General features: G+C 46.0%; 1 protein-coding gene across 1 annotated transcript in view; it reads left to right on the top strand.

Annotated features, from left to right (window-relative positions):
• The window catches only part of LOC137371609 (cilium assembly protein DZIP1-like), a 437496-nt gene that overhangs the window by 147905 nt on the left and 265136 nt on the right, over positions 1-24455 (top strand). Inside the window, exons 6-7 of the mRNA XM_068034440.1 lie at positions 4739-4900; positions 14141-14284. Of these exons, the coding sequence (XP_067890541.1) occupies positions 4739-4900; positions 14141-14284 (306 nt within the window). The remainder of the gene's footprint in view (positions 1-4738; positions 4901-14140; positions 14285-24455) is intronic.

Raw genomic sequence — 24455 nt, 5'->3', positions numbered from 1 at the left:
AAAGATGAAATGAAATAAATGCAAAAAAAAAGGTTGTAAAAAATGTAAAAAAAGAAGAAAAACGATAAAACAACTAAAAATGAAAGTAAAATGGGGGGCTGATATGCTCTGAAATTATTGAACTCAATGTTCAGTCCGGCAGGCTGTAGTGTGCCTAATCGGTAGATGAGATGCTGTTCCTCGAGCTTGCGTTGATGTTCACTGGAACACTGCAGCAATCCCAGGACAGAGATGTGAGCATGAGAGCAGGGGGGAGTGTTGAAATGGCAAGCAACCGGAAGCTCAGGGTCCTGCTTGCGGACTGAGCGGAGATGTTCCGCAAAGCGCTCACCCAGTCTGCGCTTGGTCTCCCCAATGTAGAGGAGACCACACTGTGAGCAGCGAATACAGTATACTACATTGAAAGAAGTACAAGTAAATCGCTGCTTCACCTGAAAGGAGTGTTTGGGGCCTGGGATAGTGAGGAGAGAGGAGGTAAATGGGCAGGTATTACACCTCCTGCGATTGCAAGGGAAGGTGCCCTGGGACGGGGACGAGGTGGTGGGGGTAATGGAGGAGTGGACCAGGGTGTCGCGGAGGGAACGATCCCTTCGGAATGCTGACAGGGGAAGGGAGGGGAAGATGCGACTGGTAGTGGCATCACGCTGGAGGTGGCGAAAATGGCGGAGGATGATCCTTTGGATATGGAGGCTGGTGGGATGAAAAGTGAGGACAAGGGGAACCCTGTCACGGTTCTGGGAGGGAGGGGAAGGGGTGAGGGTAGAGGTGCGGGGAATGGGTCGGACACGGTTGAGGGCCCTGTCAACCACAGTGGGGGGAAATCCTCGGTTGAGGAAAAGGAGGTCATATCAGAAGCACCGTCATGGAAGGTAGCATCATCAGAGCAGATGCGTCGAAGACGGAGAAACTGGGAGAATGGAATAGAGTCCTTACAGGAGGTAGGGTGTGAAGATGTGAAGAAGTGTAGTCGAGGTAGCTGTGGGAGTCGGTGGGCTTATAATGGATATTAGTAGACAACCTATCCCCAGAGATGGAGACAGAGAAGTCGATGAAGGGAAGGGAAGTGTCAGAGATGGACCATGTAAAGGTGAGAGAAGGGTGGAAATTGGAAGCAAAGTTGATTAAGTTTTCCAGTTCGGGGCGGGAGCAGGAAACGGCACCGATACAGTCATCAATGTACCGGAAAAAGAGTTGGGGGAGGGGGCCTGAGTAGGACTGGAACAAAGAATGCTCGACATACCCAACAAAAAGACAGGCATAACTAGGATCCATGCGGGTACTCATATGGACACCTTTTACTTGAAGGAAGTGCATGGAGTTGAAGGAGAAGTTGTTCAGTGTGAGAACAAGTTCAGCCAGGCGGAGGAGGGTGGTGGTGGATGGGGACTGGTTGGGCCTCTGTTCCAGGAAGAAGCGGAGAGCCCTCAAACCATCCTGATGGGGGATGGAGGTGTCGAGCGATTGGACGTCCATAGTGAAGAGGAAGCGGTTGGGACCAAGAAACTGGAAATTGTCAAAATGACGTAGGGCGTCAGAAGAGTCATGGATGTAGGTGGGAAGAGACTGGACCAGCGGAGAAAAGACAGAGTCAAGGTAGGAAGAAATAAGTTCAGTGGGGCAGGAGCAGGCTGACACAATGGGTCTGCCGGGACAGTCCCGTTTGTGGATTTTGGGAAGGAGGTAGAAGCGGGCTGTCCGGGGTTGCGGGACTATGAGGTTGGAAGCTGTAGGGGGAAGATCTCCAGAGGAGATGAGGTCAGTGACCGTCCTATGGACGGTGGCTTGATGTTCGGTGGTGGGGTCATGGTCCAGAGGGAGGTAGGAAGAAGTGTCTGTGAGTTGGCATTGAGCTTCTGCAAGGTAGAGGTTGGTACGCCATACAACAACAGCACTACCCTTCTCTGCAGGTTTGATGACCATGTCGGGGTTAGACCTGAGAGAACAGAGTGCCTCAAGTTTAGAGGGGGACAGGTTGGAGTGAGTGAGGGGGGCAGAGAAATTGAGAGGACCAATGTCTCGCCGACAGTTTTCAATGAAGAGATCAAAAGCGGGTAAGTGGCCAGGGGAGGTGTCCAGGTAGAGAGAGAATGCTGGAGGCGGGTGAATGGGTCTGCTGGTCGGGAAGAGGACTCCTGGTCAAAGAAGTGAGCCCGGAGGCGGAGGCGACGGGAGAAGAGCACAATGTCATGCCGAGCGCGAAATTCATTGAGGTGGGGGCGTAAGGGGATAAAACTGAGACCTTTGCTGAGTGCAGAACGTTCAACATCAGAGAGGGGGAGGTTAGAGGCTATAGTGAATACACGGCAAGGGGTCAGATCAGAAGGGGTGGGGTCAGAGGGAAGTGAAGCGGAAGGAGGATCTGGAGGAGCATTCGTCCCCATCAGCTGCTGGAGCTTGCGTTCCTTGACACCTGAAAGGCAACTGAATTAGTTGATTCTCTCTGAGATGATTGACCTCATTTATCCCGAGGTAAGGGTGGGCTCTTTTTCTGTGCCTCTGCAATTTCTTTAACTCTTTTTCTGCTAATTTTCTCTCTCCTGTTTCTCTAGCAGGATTTGCTGAATTAGGAACATAAGATCGAGGTAGGTCATTCAGCCCCTTGAGCTTGTTCTAGCATTCAGTTAGATCATGGCTGATCAGTACTTCAACTTCATTTACCCACTTTTGATCCATATCCTTTGATACACTTGCCTAATAGAATCTGCTGATCTCAGTGTTGACAATTTCAATTAACCCAGCGTCCACCATCTTATTGGACCAAAACTGTATCAAATAATGTAAACAATGAAGCAAAAAGGGAATTTTAGAGCCAAACAGGAGAGGATGAGATTGTAATTTGGGGCAGCACAGTGGCGCAGTGGTTAGCACCGCAGCCTCACAGCTCCAGTGACCCGGGTTCAGTTCTGGGTACTGCCTGTGCGGAGTTTGCAAGTTCTCCCTGTGTCTGTGTGGGTTTCCGCCGGGTGCTCCGGTTTCCTCCCACAGCCAAAGACTTGCAGGTTGTTAGGTAAATTGGCCATTATAAATTGTCCCTAATGTAGGTAGGTGGTAGGGTACATGGGATTAATGTAGGATTAGTATAAAATGGGTGGTTGTTGGTCGGCACAGACCTGGTGGGCCGAAGAGCCTGTTTCAGCGCTGTATCTCTAAATAAATAAACTACCATTCTGAATTTGAACTCCAGTCTTATTTTTTACTTACATTCAGATATAAAGGGGAGAATTTTATGCTGTGCCCTGCATCTGGTTTGGTGGCAGGGAGAGCATAAAATGGGGTGGGATGGTGACAGTGGGGGATCCTGCCAATTTCCCGCCTCTACCCAAATTATGTCCAGCCTTCCCGCCCCGCTGTCAATTGAGGCCCTTTAGTGGGCAAGTAATGCCCAATTCAGGGCCTCATCCCGCCGCCGCTGGAATTAGACAAGCGGTGAGCGGGCCTGTTGCCAGGCTGGGATCACGGCAGGCAAACTCATGCAGGTTTGCTTGCTGGGGGGTGTGTCCCTCCGTTAAAAAGCACTTAATGCCTGAATGAGGGACCCAACATTGGGAGGGGAGGGGAGTGGGGTGCTTGCTCAGAGCCATCCCCCCCCCCATTCTTGCTGCCGACCCCCCCTACAACCCCGACCCCCCACCCCACGAAACCCCTCCTGTCCTGACTTACCTGCGGCCTGGTTTCAGGACCTTGTTGAGTTAAGTACTGGCAGCAGCCACTGTCTCCGTGGTGGTGCTGCTCAGTTAAAGAGCTGCCAGCCTCTGATTGATCGACAGCTCTCAGCAGCAGGCCTAATTGGAACTCGACCTGGCAGGCCTTCCCCAGAGGATGTGACGTCGTTGGTTGAGACCCCTGTCACCAAGACAAAATACCGGCCAAACAGTCAGTTCTGTGCAATTTTTTTTAAAGAATATCTTAATTTCACAGCACTAATTTAGGCTGTGGGCAAGACTCAGAAGAGATGATCATGCGCAAAATGTTGTTAATACTTTCTATCAGTTTTGCTGTGCTATTAACGTAATTCTACATTTTTCAGTCAGATTAGCACCTCAGAGAAAATATGTTCCTGTATCTTTAACAATATGCTAAGTAGTACAACAGCAACAACAACTTATATTTATATAGTGCCTTTAAAGTAATAAAACATCCCAAGGTGCTTTACAGGAACATTATAAAACAAAGGAGGACACTGAGCAACAGAAGGAGATATTATGTCAGAAGACCAAAGCTTGGTCAAAGAGGTTGGAGGAGTGTCTTAAAGGAGGAAAGTGAAATGGAGAGATGGAGAAGTGTAGGGAGGGTATTCCATAGCTTGGGAACTAGGGAACTGAAGCCACCAATGGTGGGGTGTTTAAAGTCACAGATGCACAGAGGCCAGAATTAGAGGAACACAGATATCTAGGAGGGTTGTCTACATTTTTAAAACCTTAAATCGGGACTAAGATTTTAGGTAACAAGATTCCTAGCATAAATTCAGGATGAGTTTGAAATATTATAAGTGTTCAGATGCTTTTATTCTATTTTACTTTTGTTATCTGCTTTTGTACTGATGTTTAGTTGGACATGGCTAGAACAAAAGTCTAACTTTGGAGTGGTTCTGTAAAATGCTGTGTTTCTGTAATGCATTTGTTCTGAGAATTGTGCTATTACCATGGGGAGTGGGGTTCTGCTATCTTTGACGTCAACAAAATATCTTTAAACATCAATTTTGCATTTTACAGACTTAACATTGCCTGGTTTATTTTAGGAACTTGAAAATAGAATAATGAAAGAAGAGGAAACAACAAAAAGCTTTGAAAGATGGAAGGAGGAAGAAAAAAAGAAGTTGAACAGTGAGATGGAGAAAATGAAAGAAATGTTTGTTGAAGAGTTTAAAGAAATGACTGAAAAGAATGCTGCATTGGAAACAGTAAGTAAACTTGTCGGCCCATAACTATACATTTTGTGTTGCTACAGAACTCTATTTCAAAGCACAATTGCTCAGAGCTTTTTTCCCCTCCTGGATGGATTGTGATACCAAGCTTCAGTATAATCATTTTTCATCCAGAGTTGCATGTTGACAAGAGATTTGCTTTTGATGGATTGGATATAAATATATTTTTTTATACTGAAATAAAACTAGCAAATTGATAGACTTGAACGCCAAATATTCCTGGCTAATGGCAGAGTATGGTTGTTGAAGGCCAATCATCTCAGCCCTAGGACATCGCCGCAGGAGTTTTTCAGGGTTGTGTCCCAGGCCCAACCATCTTCAGCTGCTTCATCAATGGCCTTCCCTCCATCATAAGGTGAGAAGTGGGGATGTTCACTCATGATTTCACAGTGTTCAGCACCATTCGCAACTGAAGCAGCCTGCGCCGCATGTAGCAAGACCTGGACATTTAGGCTTGGGTTGATAAATGGCAAGTAACATTCGTGCCATAAAAGTGCCAGGCAATGATCATCTCTAACAAGAGAGAATCATTCTCTGACAATCAACAGCATTACCTTTGCTGAATCCCCACCATCAACGTCCTTGGGTTACCATTGACCTGAAACATAACTGGACCAGCCATATAAATACTGTAACTACAAAAGCAGGCCAAAGGCTGGGGATTCTGCAGCAAGTAACTCACCTCCTCACTCCTACAAACCTCTCCAACATCTACAAGGTACAAATTAGGAGCGTGATGGAATACTCTCCATTTGTCTGGATGAGTGCAGCTCCAATAACAATCAAGAAGCTTGACACCATCCAAGACAAAGCAATCTGCTTGATTAGCATCCACCACCTTGAACACTTGCTCACTCCACCACCAAGGCAAAGTGGCTGCAGTGTGTACCATCTATAAGATACATTGCAGCAATTCACCAAGGCTCCTTTGACAGCACCTTCCAAACTCATGTCCTCTGCCATATAGAAGAACAAGGCAGCAGATGCTTAAGAAGACTATCACTTGGAAGTTCCCTTCCAAGTCACACATCATCCTAACTTGGAACTATATCACTGTTCCTTCAGCATCACTGGATTAACATCCTGGAACTACCTCCCTAACAGCACTGTGGGTGTATCTACACCACATGGACTGCAGTGATTTAAGGGGGTGATTCACCACCACCTTCTCAAGGGCAATTAGTGATGGGCAATAAATCCTGGCCTTACCAGCGACGTCACATCCCGTGAACGAATATAAAAAAAGAGTCTGATTCTTGTTCTTTTCTTTACTTGCCTAATAACTACTTAGTTAGGTTTGGCGAATATTTGTCCCTCCACTAACACCATCAAAAGTAATTTAAGTGATTATTTATCTCATGCCTGTTCAGGGAATCTTGCTTTGTGCTAAATGGCTATCTTACTACCCCACAGAACAACCACTGCATTTCAAAATAAGTTATTGCCCTTAAAAAATTGGTCCTTGCTGGCCTATTGATGTGAACTTGGTGCAAGAAGTAATCCCTGCCCACGATAAGCTCAAGTCACACCCAATATTTTACCTCAGGCCTTGTTTAAATGAAATAAAAACAGAAAATGTTGGAAATACTCTGTGGAGAGAGAAACAGAGTTAACATTTCAGGTTCATGACCTTTCATAAGCTAAGGCAATGATGGCACCAACTATTTTTTCTTTTATCAAATGAGGCAACTTTGATAACTTGTATTGGTGTTATTTAAAGTACTGCTACTTGTGTTTTTTAAGCATGTCAAGAAACACTGGGCTGAATATTACCAGCTCTTTGGAGATGGGCTGGGAGGCGGGAAGGGTGGTAAAATGGCAGTGGAAGGCATCTGGAGGGAAGCCCAATGTGTTCTTGCCGCCACAGGGTATTAGAAAAGGTGGGAATGGTTGCAGCTCGGCCAACCATTGAACAGAGGCGGGCGACCAATTAACCTAACTAATTGGCCTATTGATGGCCATTTTACCAGGCTACTGGGATCTTATGAGCCACAGAACAGTTCTCTGCCATGTGGGGAGACCACCAGCTACAACATTGGAGTGGTTTCCCAGCATCTTCCTGGAGGTGGCCTTCTTCTCTGTAGATGCCAAGGGCGAAGGAGGGGCCCCCCGGCAGCAATTGCTCTCCCGTGGCTCTGACACCGCCTTTGGATGTTTCACAGCTCCAGTTGCTGGGGCCTGTTGGCCTGGCACCGGCACATCAAGACATTTCTTATCTGCCCTTCAAGGTCACTTCAACATGGAGGCGCCCTTTCCTTCTCCTTGCAGCCTGAACAGTGGCCATCTCTATTGGTGGTGCTGCAGAGCTGCTGGCCCTCTGATTGGGCCACTGTTATTCACACCACCCACTCACCTTCAGGGGTGGATACTTGCGGATAAGAGCTAATCCTTGAAAACATGACTTCTGATGCCTGTAAGGAGCTTCACCAGTGATGCTGGAGCATTACAACGGCTGCCATGGCTCCACCTGAGCGACCATTGAGCAGACCATTGGTATGCTGCCTCGATAGATCTGATGGAGCCATTCAGTATGCACCAGATAGGGTTGCGTGCATCGTTGTAGTCTGCTTTGTTCTGCATATCGCACTACAGAGGGGGAGGCCTTACAAGATGACGAAGTATGGGAGCATGAGACATCCTCTGACGATGAGGACACAGAGGGCACACAAGGACAAGCATGCGAGGAAAATCAGAGAGGAGTGATAGAGGCCAAACATCTTGAGCAGTGCGCAAAGGAGGCAAGGCACAGCCTAATAATTGCCCTTTTCCACAATCCATGAATTTCAATAAATACATTTGCGAACAAAACTCACCACCATGCATGTAGTCTCAAATCCTCTGCCTCCATAACATCTGTCTCTCCAGCAAGAATGGCAGCAACAAACTGAGCCATTGCCAATGTGACATTATTCGTGCATTTAAACATCATGCATATTGGCATGCTAATGATGTCATTGGTCACATTAGCAATACTGTAAGGCTTATGATGCAATTGAAAGACACATAATCACGTGATGGTGGAAATGGTTTTCAGAAAATAAAGGCTGATGTTTGGCAGGAAAACATATTTAATTAAAGTAAACATGACATATCTGTCTCGCCCGTGAAAACCCATATGCGCCGAGGTGTCTTTTTAATATGTTTATGGGTATTCCTTCGCGGTGTTAACTCTGCGCTAGCAGCTGGACTGGAGGCAGGATGCTAATCAGGAGGCCCCTTGGCCTGGAATGACTTCAGTGGTCGTCCTCTGGGTGCCTGAGGCCTGGAGGGCCCCGGCTACCTGAAGCCTTCCTGCACCAGTACAGGACTGTCCTTGGGCGTTGCGGCTGCTGGAGCTAGACTCACTGGCGGAGGGGCTGAGGAGCCTCTGTCCACACACGAATCGCCCTGTGGGGAGACCCCAGATGTGGAGTGCAGCCTTTCCTCCTCCCTTTCAAGGCTTGTTGGAACCTCCCTGCTCTCCGGAGAAGGACTAGGAGCAGGAACGCTCTCCAGGCTCCTGGTCCTTTTCTCGCCCTGCCACTGCTGAATGGACTTCATGGCCAAGGTGAGGATTTGCAGGTGATGGCATATCTGTGGGATTTGGCTCTCCATGAGGGTCACCAACCTCTCGATGGATGAAGCCATATGCTCACAACTGACAGAGGCCTTGGCTTTCTCAGCCTCAGCCAGCTGCTTGGGCGCGAGTATAGTGCTCTCACAAGCTTGTGACCCTGAATCTAATGCTGATCAGATACCCACCGAGGTGAAAATATCTGCGCTATGGGACGGTGCATCCTCTAAAGTGTTGCTCATCCTCTGAGGTTGTCATTGTTTCCACTTTGTCTCTAAGTATTTGCGAGTGCCACCCTGCAAGATACAATGTAAAGAACAGGCATTTAGCTGTTATGGTACACAGGTCGCAATAATGACGCCATTACATTTCTCTATAAAATGCAATTTTGATTCATTCTGTGTTTGTCAATAATCACTCTCTTCAACTGGGACCCCGAGCTCGAAGTCCAATATGACACATCCTCCTGGGCTCCTGACTAACTTGAGCGCCTCCCTTTCAGCCTGAGTCAGAACTGCAGGTCGGGCACCCCGCCACTGGTCCTGGCCACCTCCCTACTGCTGTGGGCCCTCTTCTCCTGAAAGATCAAGGATGCAGTTACTGTTAAGCTTCAAATGTCTCTACATCATGTCAATGCTAACATGGGCCCCTGTTCTGCATCTGGGGGATGTTACTGCTTTCACACTGACTCTATCTGTCATGGGTCTCAATTCGGCGAAGATAGGAACGAGGGAGACTGGTCTCACTTATGCAGTCAGTCATCTGCTATCATTCCACTATGGCCTTCCTATCGGTGGAATGGCTGTGTCAACCACGCATCTTTACGCTTGTGAGAAAGCAGATCGTAGCAAGCAATGTGGAACTGCAACTTACCTTGGCTGAGTGTAGGAGGTCATTGACCCTGTTCCTGCCCTGGACCCAGTCACAGCGGGTGACCCCACGGCTACTAGCCTCCTCTGCAATCTCTGTTCAGGCTTCCTTGGTCAGGCAGGAGGAACTCTTCTTGTCATCACTGGGGAAGAGGACCTGCCGCTTTTTCATTGCAGTCTGCAGGAGAATCAACAGGGAGATATCACTGAACCTTGGGGCCACCCTTGCTCTTACACCTGACGTGGTCAGAATGATGTCCTTGGGGATGCTTGTTGAGTTGCAAAGTTATGGCAAATCACTGAAGTGTTGCTGCAGTAAGTTCAATCCTCAGGGCAATGCCTTGACCAATCAGAGTCAAGCTGCCTGGTTTAAACTTCAGACAAAGCTTGGCAGTTAACTGCCAGTCACCATAAACTGGTGCATTCTCCATGGCAATGCCTCTACCAATCAGAGTCCACTTGCCAACCAATCAGCACTCTCTTCTCATACAGCGTAGATTTGGTGTTTTCCCTTACATTGGTATTCTTGTGAATTGTGCTGATGAGCGCAAGATGAAAAGCTTTGACAAAATTTCTATTTTCAGCAAAACACAGAATATAGTTACAGGGAACTATACTGAAAGCAGTTAAGATAGAAAAGGATCTAGGTGTTATTGTGCACAAATCACTCAAGGTTCATGCCAATGCAGAAAAGCTGTAAGAAAAACAATCAAGGTTTTGGTTTGCATTAATGGAATCATTCAATAACAGTCAAAGGACACCATTCTGTCCTTATCCAGGTCCTTGGTCAGACTGGCGAAGTATGTATGAGTCATGGCAGCTGCCCGGAAAGTAGGCACACACTTGTAGGAAGCACTTTCTGTGGTCACATACTGGTTGGATATTAATTGAATGAAACCTCTTTGTGTTTATGAAGGCAGCTGGTTGGTCTGTGGAAGCCTTGATGGCTACATGTGTGCAGTCGATCACACCTTGACCTGCGGGAATCCCGCAATGGCCCCAAATCCACTGGCCCTTTCGGCCTGACTCTCTGGGTGTGTCCTGCAGCGTATATAGCTGCTGACCCTCCTGAATAGATCATTGGTCACCTCCTTGATGCAGCGGTGCACTGTGAATTGAGAGATGCCACATGTCGTCGGTGGATCCCTGGAATAATCTGCAGTCGTCTCTGGCTGTTGCGCTCAGACAGGTATGTCGTCCGAGTCCTATAGACTTGCTGGTGTTTCGGGGCTCTTCTTCACCTTGGCGGTTGCTGCTGCCTCTTGAGCCACAGCAGCCTCTTGGTACCTCCCCTGGCAGAGATGCCTCATCACAGCAAGGGGATCCAGGAAAACTGGTGAATCATACCCATCTCTATCCTCCTTGTAACTTTGGCTTCCTTCAAAAGGCAAAGATTTGTGTTATTTATGGTTCTGCAGGATTCCGGCATGAGCTCTAACAGATGGCTTGATGTTGCTCTCACAACCTTTCAATACGTGCGAGCTGTCATGATCATAACAATACCATTTCAGTTGCCTGCACTGGACCCTCGAAAAACGACCTATCCAGTTGCCGAGTTCTGCACCCCCCCCACCCCCCCGAGTATCCACTCGCAGAGTTCCCCCTTTCCCTCCCAACAGTATCTACTTGCAGAGGTCCCCCCCTTCTCCTACCAACAGTATCCACTTACAGAGTTCCCCCCTTCCCCCTCTCAACAGTATCCACTTGTAGAATTCCCCACTTCACCCCCACAAACTGTCTCCACTTGCAGAGTTCCCCCCCTTCCCTCGGCCAACAGTATCCACTTGCAGAGTTCCAAGCTCCCTCACATCTGCAGATTGAGTTTAGTGGCAATGTCCGATGCTAAAAAAAATTCAAGGTAACAACACATAACTCACCTAACCTTTGCAAGCACCGATGACTCTACCCTCGGTGACACCAGCTTTTCAAAAACGGGAAAGTGAAGGTATGTGAGTGCTGCACATCATGCAGAATATTGCGAACGCCTGGTAGGATTGTGGCGAATTGGATACTAATGCATGCAAAACAGTATTTAACGTATTTAAGTTACACTCCCGTTGCATCACCGCAGAGGTGCTGCCGTGGTACTTTGCCACCTCTGAGAAAATTGGAAACCAGCATTACGGCGTTAGGTTCCGTGGTGGACGAATCTGCGCTGATTCTCAGGCCCCGCCTCACCAGAAAACCCACCTTCCAACAGAGCGTAAAATTCAGCCCTTAGAATCACTGAATCGTACAGCATAGAAGAAGGCTATTTGGCTCATTGTGTGTCGGTATCAGCTCTTTGAAAGAGCTATCCAATTAGTCCCATTCCCCAGTCTTTGCACAGAGCCCAGCAAATTTTTTCTGTTCAGGTATTTTCCAATTTCCTTTTGAAAGTTACTATTAAATCTGCTTTCACCACCTTTTCAGGCCATGCATTCTAGATCATTACACCTTGCTGCGTAAAAACAAAATCTCCTCATCTCCTCTATGGTCCTTTTGCCAAATACTGGTTACTGATACTTCTGCCAATGGAAACAGATTCTCCCTATGTATGTTTCTCACAGCTGCTCAAAATTCTGAATGCCCATATTAAATCTCCTTTAACCCTTTCTGCTTGAAGCAGAACAATCCCAGCTTCTCTAATTTTTCCACATAACTGAAGTACCTTATACCTGGTACAATTCTAATAAATCCCTTTTGCATCCTCTCCAAGGCCTTGACGTCCTAAAGTGTGGTGCCTAGAATTAGATGTAATACTCCAACTGATGCCAAACAAGTGATTTACAAAGGTTTACCATAACATCCTTGTAATGAGGAGCTGCCACCATGTAATGAGTTCTTTTAATGTTTTCTGATGCAACATAAATGAGATACTTGGAGTCCAGTTTGTTGAAGATCTCAAACAGGTTTATTGCAGCTAAACTATTATACACAGTGCAGAGCTAACTATTTACAGGACCTGTCTCTAGGTGTTACAGTTACAGAATGTCTCTGGCTCCGAGTCACATGACTGCATCCTGGTACTTAGCTCATTAGCATACTAAGATCTTAAAGGGACATCACTCTTAAAGGCAATCATACAACAGTCCTTGCTTTAGTGCTGGCAGTTGGGAGACAATTACAACATTAGTAGAGTAGGAACTTTCTTTATGGGTTCTGTTAAAAAGTTGTGCTCATGAGTTGTGTTTATGATGATTCCTCCCAATTATTTGCCTTTGAGAAAACTTGGTACATTACTGTACAAACAGAAATGAGTGTCAGAATAATGTGTTAATAACAATTTAGCTGTAAATTGCTGAAAAATTGGCCCAGATTTTGCAGTCAGAATAATGGTGAGGCTAACAGCACTCACCATGATTAAGGAGTAACTCGGAAGGCAATGACTAGTGTCTGCACATGTGTAGTTAAACACAAAAATCAGGAAGTTGCTGTCAAGTTGCCCTGCTTACGCCCACAAGCTTAGGTACATGGAACCTCATTGAAAGACTTGGCATTTCACATGCATGAAGGGGGAGAAGTTGCAGTACTTATCCACAGGATAACCACTAAATGTGGCAGAAAGTTAGGGCTTGTCATTTCAAATATGTGAATTTTTAACAGCTTGGTAACTCTTAATTACTACCAAACAACCTCTCTAGTACTGAAAATTTACTTTTAAAATTGTGGAATCTTATTTCCTTAAATTTTAATTACTGTTGGAGATTTTTTAGTTTTGTTTTTTTTACTTCTTCTTTCTGTCCCTCATCTTTTAATCCCATCTTTTGGGCCTTTTCTTTATTTCACTTTTTGCACATCATTTGGCATTGAATTAAATATTTTACCTGGCACTTCCTGGTTTAGACTGCATGGGCTGGATTTTGTTGGCGTGACAGGGGCCCTGATGTCGGGGCAGCAAACTATGTACAACCCCACATTGGCCATTTGGGGGATCCCCGGCCACACTTGTTGGCGTTTAGCCAATTAATTGCCTGCCGCCAGGGCTCCCATCCCCTGAGAAGATGGGAGTCCGCCTTCAAGAACGGCGGGCCAATCGGAGCGCCAGCAGCTCTTTAGTGTCAGCAGCGTCACCAGGAGGGGTAGCCATTGCTGGGGCTGCAGCAGTCAACATGGACGCAAGCTGCCCAAGAGGTGGGTGGGGTCGGGGGTCGCTAGGGCCAATCAGGCATGTCCTGGTGAGGGGTGGTGGGAGGGTGGTGCGTGGGGGTGGGTGTTCCCGCTGGGTGGCCCATGCTACCAGAGGGCCCTTCTGTGGGCCACAGGATGCCCGATCCAGAGGGCCCCCCCAACTCCCAAGCCAACAGGGAGGCCATCTGGTTTTACTGGGCGGTTTCCCCACGTGGCAGGGGTGAGCCCTGCTGCTGGTAAAATTGGCCTCTGATCAGCAGGGCTGTCCTTGACCTTCCCTGCCCCTGGTAAAATTCCATGCCGTCAGGAAGGTGGCGGGCATACCATACCCCTGCCTTCTCCTGCCATTTTATTCTCCCCCCTGCCTCCCAGCCTGTCACTAGAGGGCTGGCAAAATCCATCCTCATGTCTCAGTAAGGATTTTTCAATTTGATTGGTTGAGGAGACACACTGTTGTTTGCCCTGTTCACATAGGTCCCAGATCCCCTTTAGAGGGCTCAGCGCTGTTTTGGCTGTCTAATTATTGCAAGACACAGTGCAAAAGCCCTCGAAAAATCTGTGGGCAAGCATAAGTGTAATGAATGGTGAGTGCTGTTCATTCGCCACTGACTACAAAATCCAGGAAGTTGAGTATATTTATTTTTATCAAGCGTTAATTTTATGTTTATTGTGTACCTTGATAAGGAGCTTCTGCAGATAAAGAGTACAAGCTTTCAGCTTAAATCTAGTCTTGGTGCTTTGAAAAATGAGCATGAACATGACATTCAGGAGGAAAGCCTGCGAAACCAACAAGAAGTGAAGGACCTTAAGACTGTTTTAGAAAAGCAGGTATGGTTATTTAAACTTGTAGATTGCTGTTATAATGAAGCGTTTGGAAGTGTGTAATGATATAAAATGCTTGCCATAAATTACTAAAACATTGTATCATGTTTCAGAATTTTATAACCAATTTTCCACAAAAAGGTGATTTTTTTAATACTATGTTTCAAAGCAGAATGTTTTTTACAAGGAGCTCTGCAGTGGTTGTTAATATACTATTAGAAGTTACTTTCCCTATAAACTAGAAACAATTCATTAGCTTGTCTCAGTAATTGATATCTGTTGTCTTTTGTATTGGGAAGTATCTGGTATTCAGCAGGGGGTGTCTGGCAGACCTTTTTTGGCTATGAACAAAGGAGATGACAGAAATAGAGACACAAACAATGGTGTGAAAGGAGTCATGTTTTTTCAGCTGCAAGAAGTTTTACCTGAGAAGGAGATTGCAGGAATGTAGTCAGAAATTAATTTTTTACATCAATAAGGCAACCCACTGACCTGAGAGAACATAGTGATCAAAGAAATCAGATCACAACGTGCCTGTTTTTTGGGTGCTAACTGGGTGCCTGAGCTTCTGATATGGGGAGGGGAGGAGTGGGAAGTAATAATCAGAGGAATAACAAATGTAGAGTGTGATTTTTGGAGCAGATGAAGTATGCTGTAGTGATTGGAGGAGAGTGCTGATAATCAGGGAGATAAGGGTTGTAAGTTCTGGGGCAGCAGATAGTGCAGGGTTAAGTAGTGAGTAATGTGATATCTGAGATCGGAGTTTTACTTTAGCAACCTGGTCATATTATGAAACTTCTTGTAGCATTGCAGCCAGGTCCGTGAGGTGATAACTGGGTGAGTTCCCAGCCTTGACCAGGCCACCAATTGCTGATTGGATGTAAGGAGGAAGCAAAAAACATTTTTAGCATGTTTCTGGATAACCAATACACTGTTGGTTGATTTCAGAACAGCATTCGCAATTCTGTAAGCAAATGTTGCATGTCTAGAGAAATTTAAAGAGAGGATAAAAATAGGGCAAATAGAAATTCTGGTTTACACATTAGTCATTTTTGTAGAATTTTTTAAACTTGTCGGGAAAAAGGTTGTTTGCATAACATCGCTTTTAGTGGTGCAGATTGTATTGATTCCCTGGCAGAGCCGTGGGCTGCTCAGGAAGTGGCCAGTGGTGCTGTCTGGCCCCAGGTTATCGATTTAAATCTGCGCTAAGCGAAACAATTTCTCCTCTGTCAAGATGGTACAATCTTTTAAACAACAAAATTAGGGAATCAGATAATCCTTCCAGGCGAAGCAGTGGTTTACTTGTCTTCTTCTTCTTTGGCCTCCTTGCCTCGAGAGACAATGGGTAAGCGCCTAGAGGAGGTCAGTGGTTTGTGGAGCAGCGCCTGGAGTGGCTAGAAAGGCCAATTCTAGAGTGACAGACTCTTCCACAGGCGCTGCAGATAAAATTGGTTGTCGGGGCTGTTACACAGTTGGCTCTCTCCTTGCGCTTCTGTCTTTTTTCCTGCCAACTGCGAAGTCTCTTCGACTCGCCACTCTTTAGCCCCGTCTTTATGGTTGTCCGCCAGCTCTGGCGATCACTGGCAACTGACTCCCACGTCTTACGGTCAATGTCACAGGACTTCATGCCGCATTTGCAGATGTCTTTAAAGCGAAGGCCTGGACGGCCGGTGGGTCTGATACCATTGGCGAGCTTGCTGTACAATGTGTCTTTGGGGATCCTGGCATCTTCCATGCGGCTCACATGGCCAAGCCATCTCAAGTGCCACTGGCTCAGTAGGGTGTATATGCTGGGGATGTTGGCCGCCTCGAGGACTTCTGTGTTGGTCCTGCCACCTGATGCCAAGGATTCTCCGGAGGCAGCAAAGATGGAATGAATTGAGACGTCGCTCTTGGCTGACATACGTTGTCCAGGCCTCGCTGCCGTAGAGCAAGGTACTGAGGACACAGGCTTGATACACTCGGACTTTTGTGTTCCGTGTCAGTGCGCCATTTTCCCACACTCTGTTGGCCAGTCTGGACATAGCAGTGGAAGCCTTTCCCATGCGCTTGTTGATTTCTGCATCTGGAGACAGGTTACTGGTGATAGTTGAGCCTAGGTAGGTGAACTCTTGAACCACTTCCAGAGTGTGGTCGCCGATATTGATGGATGGAGCATTTCTGATGTCCTGTCCCATGATGTTCGTTTTCTTGAGGCTGATGGTTAGGCCAAATTCCTTGCAGGCAGTCGCAAATCTGTCGATGAGACTCTGCAGACACTCTTCAGTGTGGGATGTTAATGCAGCATCGTCAGCAAAGGAGTTCCCTGATGAGGACTTTCCGTACTTTGGTCTTCACTCTAAGATGGGCAAGGTTGAACAACCTACCATCTGATCTTGTGTGAAGGAAAATTCCTTCTTCTGAAGAATTGAACGCATGTGAGAGCAACAGGGAGAAGAAGATCCCAAACAGTGTAGGTGCGAGAACACAGCCCTGTTTCACGCCACTCAGGATAGGAAAGGGGTCTTATGAGGCACCGCTATGCTGAATTGCGCCTTTCATATTGTCATGGAATGAGGTGATGATACTTAGTAGCTTTGGTGAACATCCGATCTTTTCTAGTAGTCTGAAGAGACCACGTCTGCTGACGACGTCAAAGGCTTTGGCGAGATGGTTTACTTGTACTTCGCTCAATTTAGTACACTGTATATGCTACTCACGATGTGGTCTCCAGTACACTGGGGAAACCAATTGCAGGTTGGGTGACTGCTCTGCAGAACATCTCCATTCAGTCCACAAGCATAACCCAGACCTTCTAGTTGCTAGTCACTTTAATTCTGTCCTTGACTCCCACCTTCCTGTCCTTAGACTCGTACGTTATTCCAATGAAGCTCAAAGTATGGTTGAGGAACAGCACCTCATCTTTCAATAAAGTACTTTACAGCTTTCTGGAGTCAACACTGAGTTCAATAATTTCAGACCATGAACTCTGCTCCCATTGTTTTTTGGACGGAAGCTGTTGGTGATGATTCTGGTATTCCCATTTACATCGCCTCTAGACGCATCTTTTCTTTCTTTACTTGTTCCATTGCCATTTCCTTTTGGTTTGCACCATCATTCTTTTGGACATTAATCTCTCCTGCCTTCCATCCTATCACAAACCTCACCTTTTGTTCTTTTCCCATGTCCTCACTTTCCCTGCCACTGTACTTGCACAAAACCTGTTACATCTCTAATGTGTTGCGGTTCTCATAGAGTCATTATGACACAGAAGGAAGCCCATCGAGTCCATGCCGGCTCTTTGTAGAATGACCAGTTAGGCCATTCCGCTGCTCTATCCTCAAAGCACTGCAAGCTTATTTCCCTCAAGTGCCCATCCAATTTCCTTTTGAAATTGTTGATTGTCTCTGCTTCCAACACCCTCATAGGCAACGAATTCTGGGTCATTGCCATTCACTCTGTAAAAAAAAGTTCTTCCTTACATTTGCCCAAAACCTTAAATCTGTGTCTCAATACTACAGAAAGCGGAGGCTAGAAATGAGGAAAGCTACGTGAGGGCATGAAAGAATATTGGCAAGCAAAATCAAGGAGAACCCAAAGATGTTTTATCAATACATTAAGACCATAAAAGACCAAAAAGGTAACCTACCTTTGGAGACAGAAGATGTGTATATAGTTTTTTATTTTTTTATTTTGAGATACAGCACTGAAACAGGCCCTTCGGCCCACCGAGTCTGTGCCGACCATCAACCACCCATTTAGTTTAGTTTAGAGATACAGCATTTATACTAATCCTACACTAATCCCATATTCCTACCATATCCCCACCTGTCCCTATATTCCCCTACCACCTACCTATACTAGGGGCAATTTATAATGGCCAATTTACCTATCAACCTGCAAGTCTTTGGTGGTGGGAGGAAACCGGAGCACCCGGCGAAAACCCACGCAGACACAGGGAGAACTTGCACACTCTGCACAGGCAGTACCCAGAACTGAACCCGGGTCGCTGGAGCTGTGAGGCTGCGGTGCTAACCACTGCGCCACTGTGCCGCCTTAATGAATAGTTCTAATGAATACTTTGCGTCTGTCTTCACAAAAGAGGGGGACGATGCAGATATCGTAGGTAAGGAGGAGGACTGTGAAGTACTAAATGTGATAAACAGAAGGAGAGAGGAAGTATTAAGGGGATTAACATCTTTGAAAATATATAAATCACCAGGGCCAGATGAAATGTACCCTAGGCTGTTAAAAGAAGCAAGAGCGGAAATAGCAGAAGGTCTGACCATCATTTTCCAATCCTCACTGGATACAGATGTGGTGCCGGAGGATTGGAGGTCTGCTGATGTTGTACCTTTGCTTAAAAAGGGAGCGAGGGATAGACCGAATAATTACAGGACAGTCAGTCTAACCTTGGTAGTGGGCTAATTATTGGAATCAATTCTGAGAGGCACGATAAACTGTCACTTAGAAAGGCACAGATTAATCCAGGATAATAAGCATGGATTTATTAAACGAAGATCGTGTCTGACTAACTTGATTGAATTTTTTGAAGAAGTAGGAAGGAGGATTGATGAGGGTAGTGCAGTTGATGTGGTCTACATGGATTTTAGCAAGACTTTTGACAAGGTTCCACATGGCAGATTGGTTAAAAAAATAAAAGCCAATGGGATCCAAGGGAGTTTAGCAAACTGGATACAAAATTGGCTCAGTGGCAGGAAACAAATTGTTGATGGGGTGTTTTTGTGACTGATAGGCTGTTTCCAGTGGGGGTTCCACAGGGCTCAGTACTGGGTCCCCTGTTTTATGTGGTATATATTAGTGATTTCAACATAACTGTAGGGGGCATGATCAAGAAATTTGCAGACGACTGAAAAATTGGCCACTTGGTTCATAGTGAGGAGGATTGCTGTAGACTGCAGGAAGCTATCAATGGATTGGCCAGGAGGGCAGAAATGTGGCAAATGGAATTTAGCCCAGAGAAGTGTGAGGTGATGCATTTGGGGATGTCAAACAAGACAAAGGAATACATGGGTGGCACAGTGGCGCAGTGGCTAGCACGGCAGCCTCACAGCTCCAGGGACCAGGGTTCGATTCCGGGTACTGCCTGTGTGGAGTTTGCAAGTTCTCCCTGTGTCTGCGTGGGTTTTCTCCGGGTGCTCCGGTTTCCTCCCACAAGCCAAAAGACTTGCAGGTTGATAGGTTAATTGGCCATTATAAATTGTCACTAGTATAGGTAGGTGGTAGGGAAATATAGGGACAGGTGGGGATGTTTGGTAGGAATATGGGATTAGTGTAGGATTAGTATAAATGGGTGGTTGATGTTCGGCACAGACTCGGTGGGCCGAAGGGCCTGTTTCAGTGCTGTATCTCTAATCTAATCTAATCACCCATTTATACTAATCCTACACTAATCCCATATTCCTACCAAACATCCCCACCTGTCCCTATATTTCCCTACCACCTACCTATACTAGTGACAATTTTTAATGGCCAATTTACCTACCAACCTGCAAGTCTTTTGGCATGTGGGAGGAAACCGGAGCACCCGGAGGAAACCCACGCAGATACAGGGAGAACTTGCAAACTCCACACACGCAGTACCCAGAATTGAACCCAGGTCGCTGGAGCTGTGAGGCTGCGGTGCTAACCACTGCGCCACTCTTTGACTTAATCAATCCTCAATCCATGCTAATACGTTACCCCCAATACCGTGAGCTCCTACCTTGTGCAATAATCTTTTATGTAGCTTATTGAATGCCTTCTGCAAATCCAAATACACTACGTCTACCGGTTCACCTTTATCAACTCTGCTTGTTATATCTTCAAAGAACTCCGGCAAATTTGTCAAACATGATTTCCCTTTCACAAGACCATGTTGACTCTGTTTGATTGCGTTAAGCTTTTCTAAATGTCCTGCTATTTAGTCATAGAATCATAAAGTTATACAGCACAGAAACAGGCCTATCGGCCCATCGTGTCTGTGCCTGCCATCAAGCACCTAACTATTCTAATCCCATTTTGCAGAACTTTGCTCGCAGCCTTATATGCTATGGTGTTTCAAGTGCTCATCTGAATGCTTCTTAAATGTTGTGAGGGTTCCTACCTCTACCACCCTTCAGGCAGTGTGTTCCAGATTCCAACCACCCTCTGAGTGAAATTTTTTTTCCTTAAATCCCCTCAAAACCTCCTGCCCCTTACCTTAAATCTATGACCCCTGGTTATTGACCCTTCCGCTAATGGAAAAAGTTTCTTCCTATCTAACCTATCAATGCCCCTCATAATTTTGTATACCACAATCATGTCCCCCCTCAGCCCAACCCGAGCTTTTTCAGTCTCTCTTCCTAGCTGAAATGCTCCAGCCCAAGCAACATCCTGCTGAATCTCCTCTGCACCCTCTCCAGTACAATCACATCCTTCCCATAGTGTGGTGCCCAGAACTGTACACAGTACTCCAGCTGCGGCCAAACTAGCGTTTTATACATCTCCATCAGAACCTCCCTGCTCTTATATTCTATGCCTCAGCTAATAAAGGCAAGTATCCCATATGCCTTCCTAATCACCTTATCTACCTGTGCTGCTGCCTTCAGTGATCTATGGACAAGTACACCAAGGTCACTCTGACCCTCTGTACTTCCTAGGGTCCTCCCATCCATTGTACATTCCCTTGCCTTGTTAGTCCTCCCAAAATGCATCACCTCACAATTCTCAAGATTAAATTCCATTTGCCACTGCTCCGCCCTTCTTACCAGCCCATCTATATCATCCTGTAATCTAAGGCTTTCCTCCTCTCTATTTACAACACCACCAATTTTCGTGTCATCTGCAAACTTACTGATCATACCTCCTATATTCACGTCTAAATCATTAATGTACACTGCAAACAGCAAGGGTCCCAGCACCGATCCCTGTGGTACACTACTGGTCACAGGCTTCCATTCGCAAAAACAACCCTTGACCATTACCCTCTGCCTCCTGCCACTAAGCCAATTTTGGATCCAATTTACCAAATTGCCCTGGATCCCTTGGGCTCTTACCTTCTTAACCAATCTCCCATGCAGGACCTTATCAAAAGCCTTACTGAAGTCCATGTAGACTACATCAAATGCTTTACCCTCATCTCCACATCTAGTCACCTCCTTGAAAAATTCAATCAAGTTAGTTAGACACGATCTCCCCCTGACAAAGCCATGCTGACTATCCCTGATTAATCCCTGCCTCTCCAAGTGGAGATTAATCCTGTCCCTCAGAAATTTTTCCAATAGTTTCCCAACCACTGATGCTGGACTCACCAGCCTGTAATTACCTGGTTTATCCCTGCTACCCTTCTTGAATAATGGTACCACATTCGCTGTCCTCCAATTAATCCTCTGGTACCTCTCCTGTGGCCAGAGAGGATTTGAAAATTTGTGTCAGTGCTCCTGTATCTCCTCCCTTGCCTCACATAACAGCCTGGGATACATCTCATCTGGGCCTGTGGATTTATCCACTTTTAAGCCCACTAAAACAGCTAATACTTCCTTTCTTTCAATGCTAATTTGTTCAAGTATATCACAATCCCCCTCCCTGATCTCTACACCTACATCGCCTTCTCCACAGTGAACACAGATGAAATCATTTAAAAACTCAACTATGTCCTCCAACTCCACACACAGGTTGCCACTTTGGTCCCTAATGGGCCCTACTCTTTCCCTGGTTATCCTCTTCCCCTTAATATACTTATAAAATGCCTTAGTATTTTCCTTTATCTTGCCCGCCAGTGTTTTTTTATGTTCCCTCTTCGCTCTCCTAATTACTTTTTTAGGTACCCCCCTACACTTTCTATACTGTTTCAGTGCCTCCGCTGTTTTCAGTGCTCTGAAAAAAGCCTCCTTTTTTGTTGCTGATCCAATCCTCTATATCCCTTGACATCCAGGGTTCCTTGGACTTGTTGGTCCTACCCTTCACCTTAATGGGTACATGTTGGCCCTCAACTCTCACTATTTCCTCTTTGAATGACTCCCACTGGTCTGCTGTAGACTTTCCTACAAGTAGCTGCTCCCAGTCCACTTTGGCCAGCTCCTGTTTTATCACATTGAAATCGGCCTTCCCCCAATTCAGTACCTTTATTTCCGGTCCATCTTTGTCCTTTTCCACAACTACCTTAAATCTGACAGAGTTATGGTCACTATCCCTGAAATTCTCCCCCACTGACATTTCTACCACTTGTCCGGCTTCATTCTCTAGGATTAGGTCCAGTACTGTTTTGGTCGATCAAACTACCAGAAGGATGTGGAGGCTTTGGAGAGGGTACAGAAGAGGTTTACCAGGATGTTGCCTGGTCTGGAGGGTATTAGCTATGAGGAGAGGTTGGATAAACTCAGATTGTTTTCATTGGAACGACGGAGGTGGAGGGGCGACATGATAGAAGTTTATAAAGTTATCAGTGTCATGGACAGAGTGGATAGTCAGAAGCTTTTTCCCAGGGTGGAAGAGTCAGTTACTAGGGGACATAGGTTTAAGGTGCGAGGGGCAAAGTTTAGAGGGGATGTGCGAGGCAAGTTTTTTACACAGAGGGTGGTGAGTGCCTGGAACTTGCTGCCGGAAGAGGTGGTGGAAGCAGGTACGATAGCGACGTTTAAGAGGCATCTTGACAAGTACATGAATAGGATGGGAATAGAGGGATACGGTCCCCAGAAGTGCAGAAGGTTTTAGTTTAGACAGGCATCATGATCGGCGCAGGCTTGCAGGGCTGAATGGCCTGTTCCTGTGCTGTAATGTTCTTTGTTCTTTGTTCTTTGTACTGCCCCTTCTCTTGTAGGACTTTCTACGTACTGGCTCAAAAGGTTCTCCTATATGCATTTCAAAAATTCCGTCCCATTTAAGCCTTTTGCACTAAGACTATCCCAGTTGATGTTGAGGAAGTTGAAATCCCTTACTGTTATTACCCTATTATTTTTAAACCTCTGAGATTTGCCTACGTATCTGCTCCTTTATCTCTCCCTGACTGTTTGGAGGCCTGTAGTACACTCCCAGCCAAGTGATTGCCCCCTTTTTGTTTTTAAATTCTACCCATATGGCCTCATTTGAGGAACCTTCTGAGATATCATCCCTCCTTACTGCAGTAATTGACTCCTTGATCAACAGTGCAATGTCACACCTGAAGACTCTATACACTGGAATATTGAACTGCCAGTCCTGCCCCTCGCTCAACCATGTCTCTGTGATAGCAGTAATATCATAATCCCAAGTGCTAATCAACGCCCTCAATTCATCTGCTAGTTAAAATTGCCCAGACCTGCTAATGACATCATTGTAGTTTGTCACTTGAAGTCAATGGAAATCAAAATCGGGAGATATGTATAACAGACTACTGAATCGATATTTACTAGATTACGTAAAGTCAAAATTATTCCCACTGTGTGCCACGCCATTGGAGATCAACTGATGATATATTACATTTGGAATGTGGTACATGCATTCTACTGAAAGCTTCAGTGTAAACCTACTCTTTATGGGATCTCTCATTATAAAAGTGACCACAATCTTTGTGACTGTGACTTCTCTGGTGGTGCTGTGATGGGAGTTTCAGTGTTACAGCTTATAAGTTTGGTCATGTAATGTCTGTTTTTTGTCATTACTAAGTCCCTTTTACAGTGGGCAGAAAAAGCATGCACATTCCAGCCTGGAAATATATTATGCACCATATTGGTACAAGAAAATATAGGCAGTGAGGGCCCATGTCTAAAACGGCCGTTAGGCACTTTGCATAGGCAAATATGTGAATCTAGTGCAGGTCACCTAGTTTGAGGTCACCATTTCAAGACTGCGTTACCCTGAGGCAGCTGTGGCATTAGCAGCTACATGATCATGGTCGCCTTTGCCACTTGGCTATTCACACTATGCTGGCTCTATTATAATGAGTCCAGTTGCTCAATATCAGGGATGCCTTGAGTCTTACCATTCAGGCCCTGTGCCTTCCCAAGTATACACCTGTGTTATCGGTTCCAACAGTGCAGTGTCTTGCTATTGCATTCTAGCTGCACTCCAGCGTCTTTCAATTCTCATCCCCTTCCTCTGGTTGTAAAAGTGTACTACTTTCCCCATCAGAATTTAAAGGTTAATGCTTTGTGAGGGTATACTGGCATTTGAGGAAGGGAGAATGATGGGAAGTATGCAGAGCAGAAAGGGAAGGAGGACAGTAGGGGAAGAAAGGGGA

This window comes from Heterodontus francisci, chromosome 6 (genome assembly GCF_036365525.1).
Source record: "Heterodontus francisci isolate sHetFra1 chromosome 6, sHetFra1.hap1, whole genome shotgun sequence".
Lineage (NCBI taxonomy): Eukaryota > Metazoa > Chordata > Chondrichthyes > Heterodontiformes > Heterodontidae > Heterodontus > Heterodontus francisci.
Note: the sequence above shows the minus strand (reverse complement) of the source record. Positions and strands in the feature narration are given on the sequence as shown.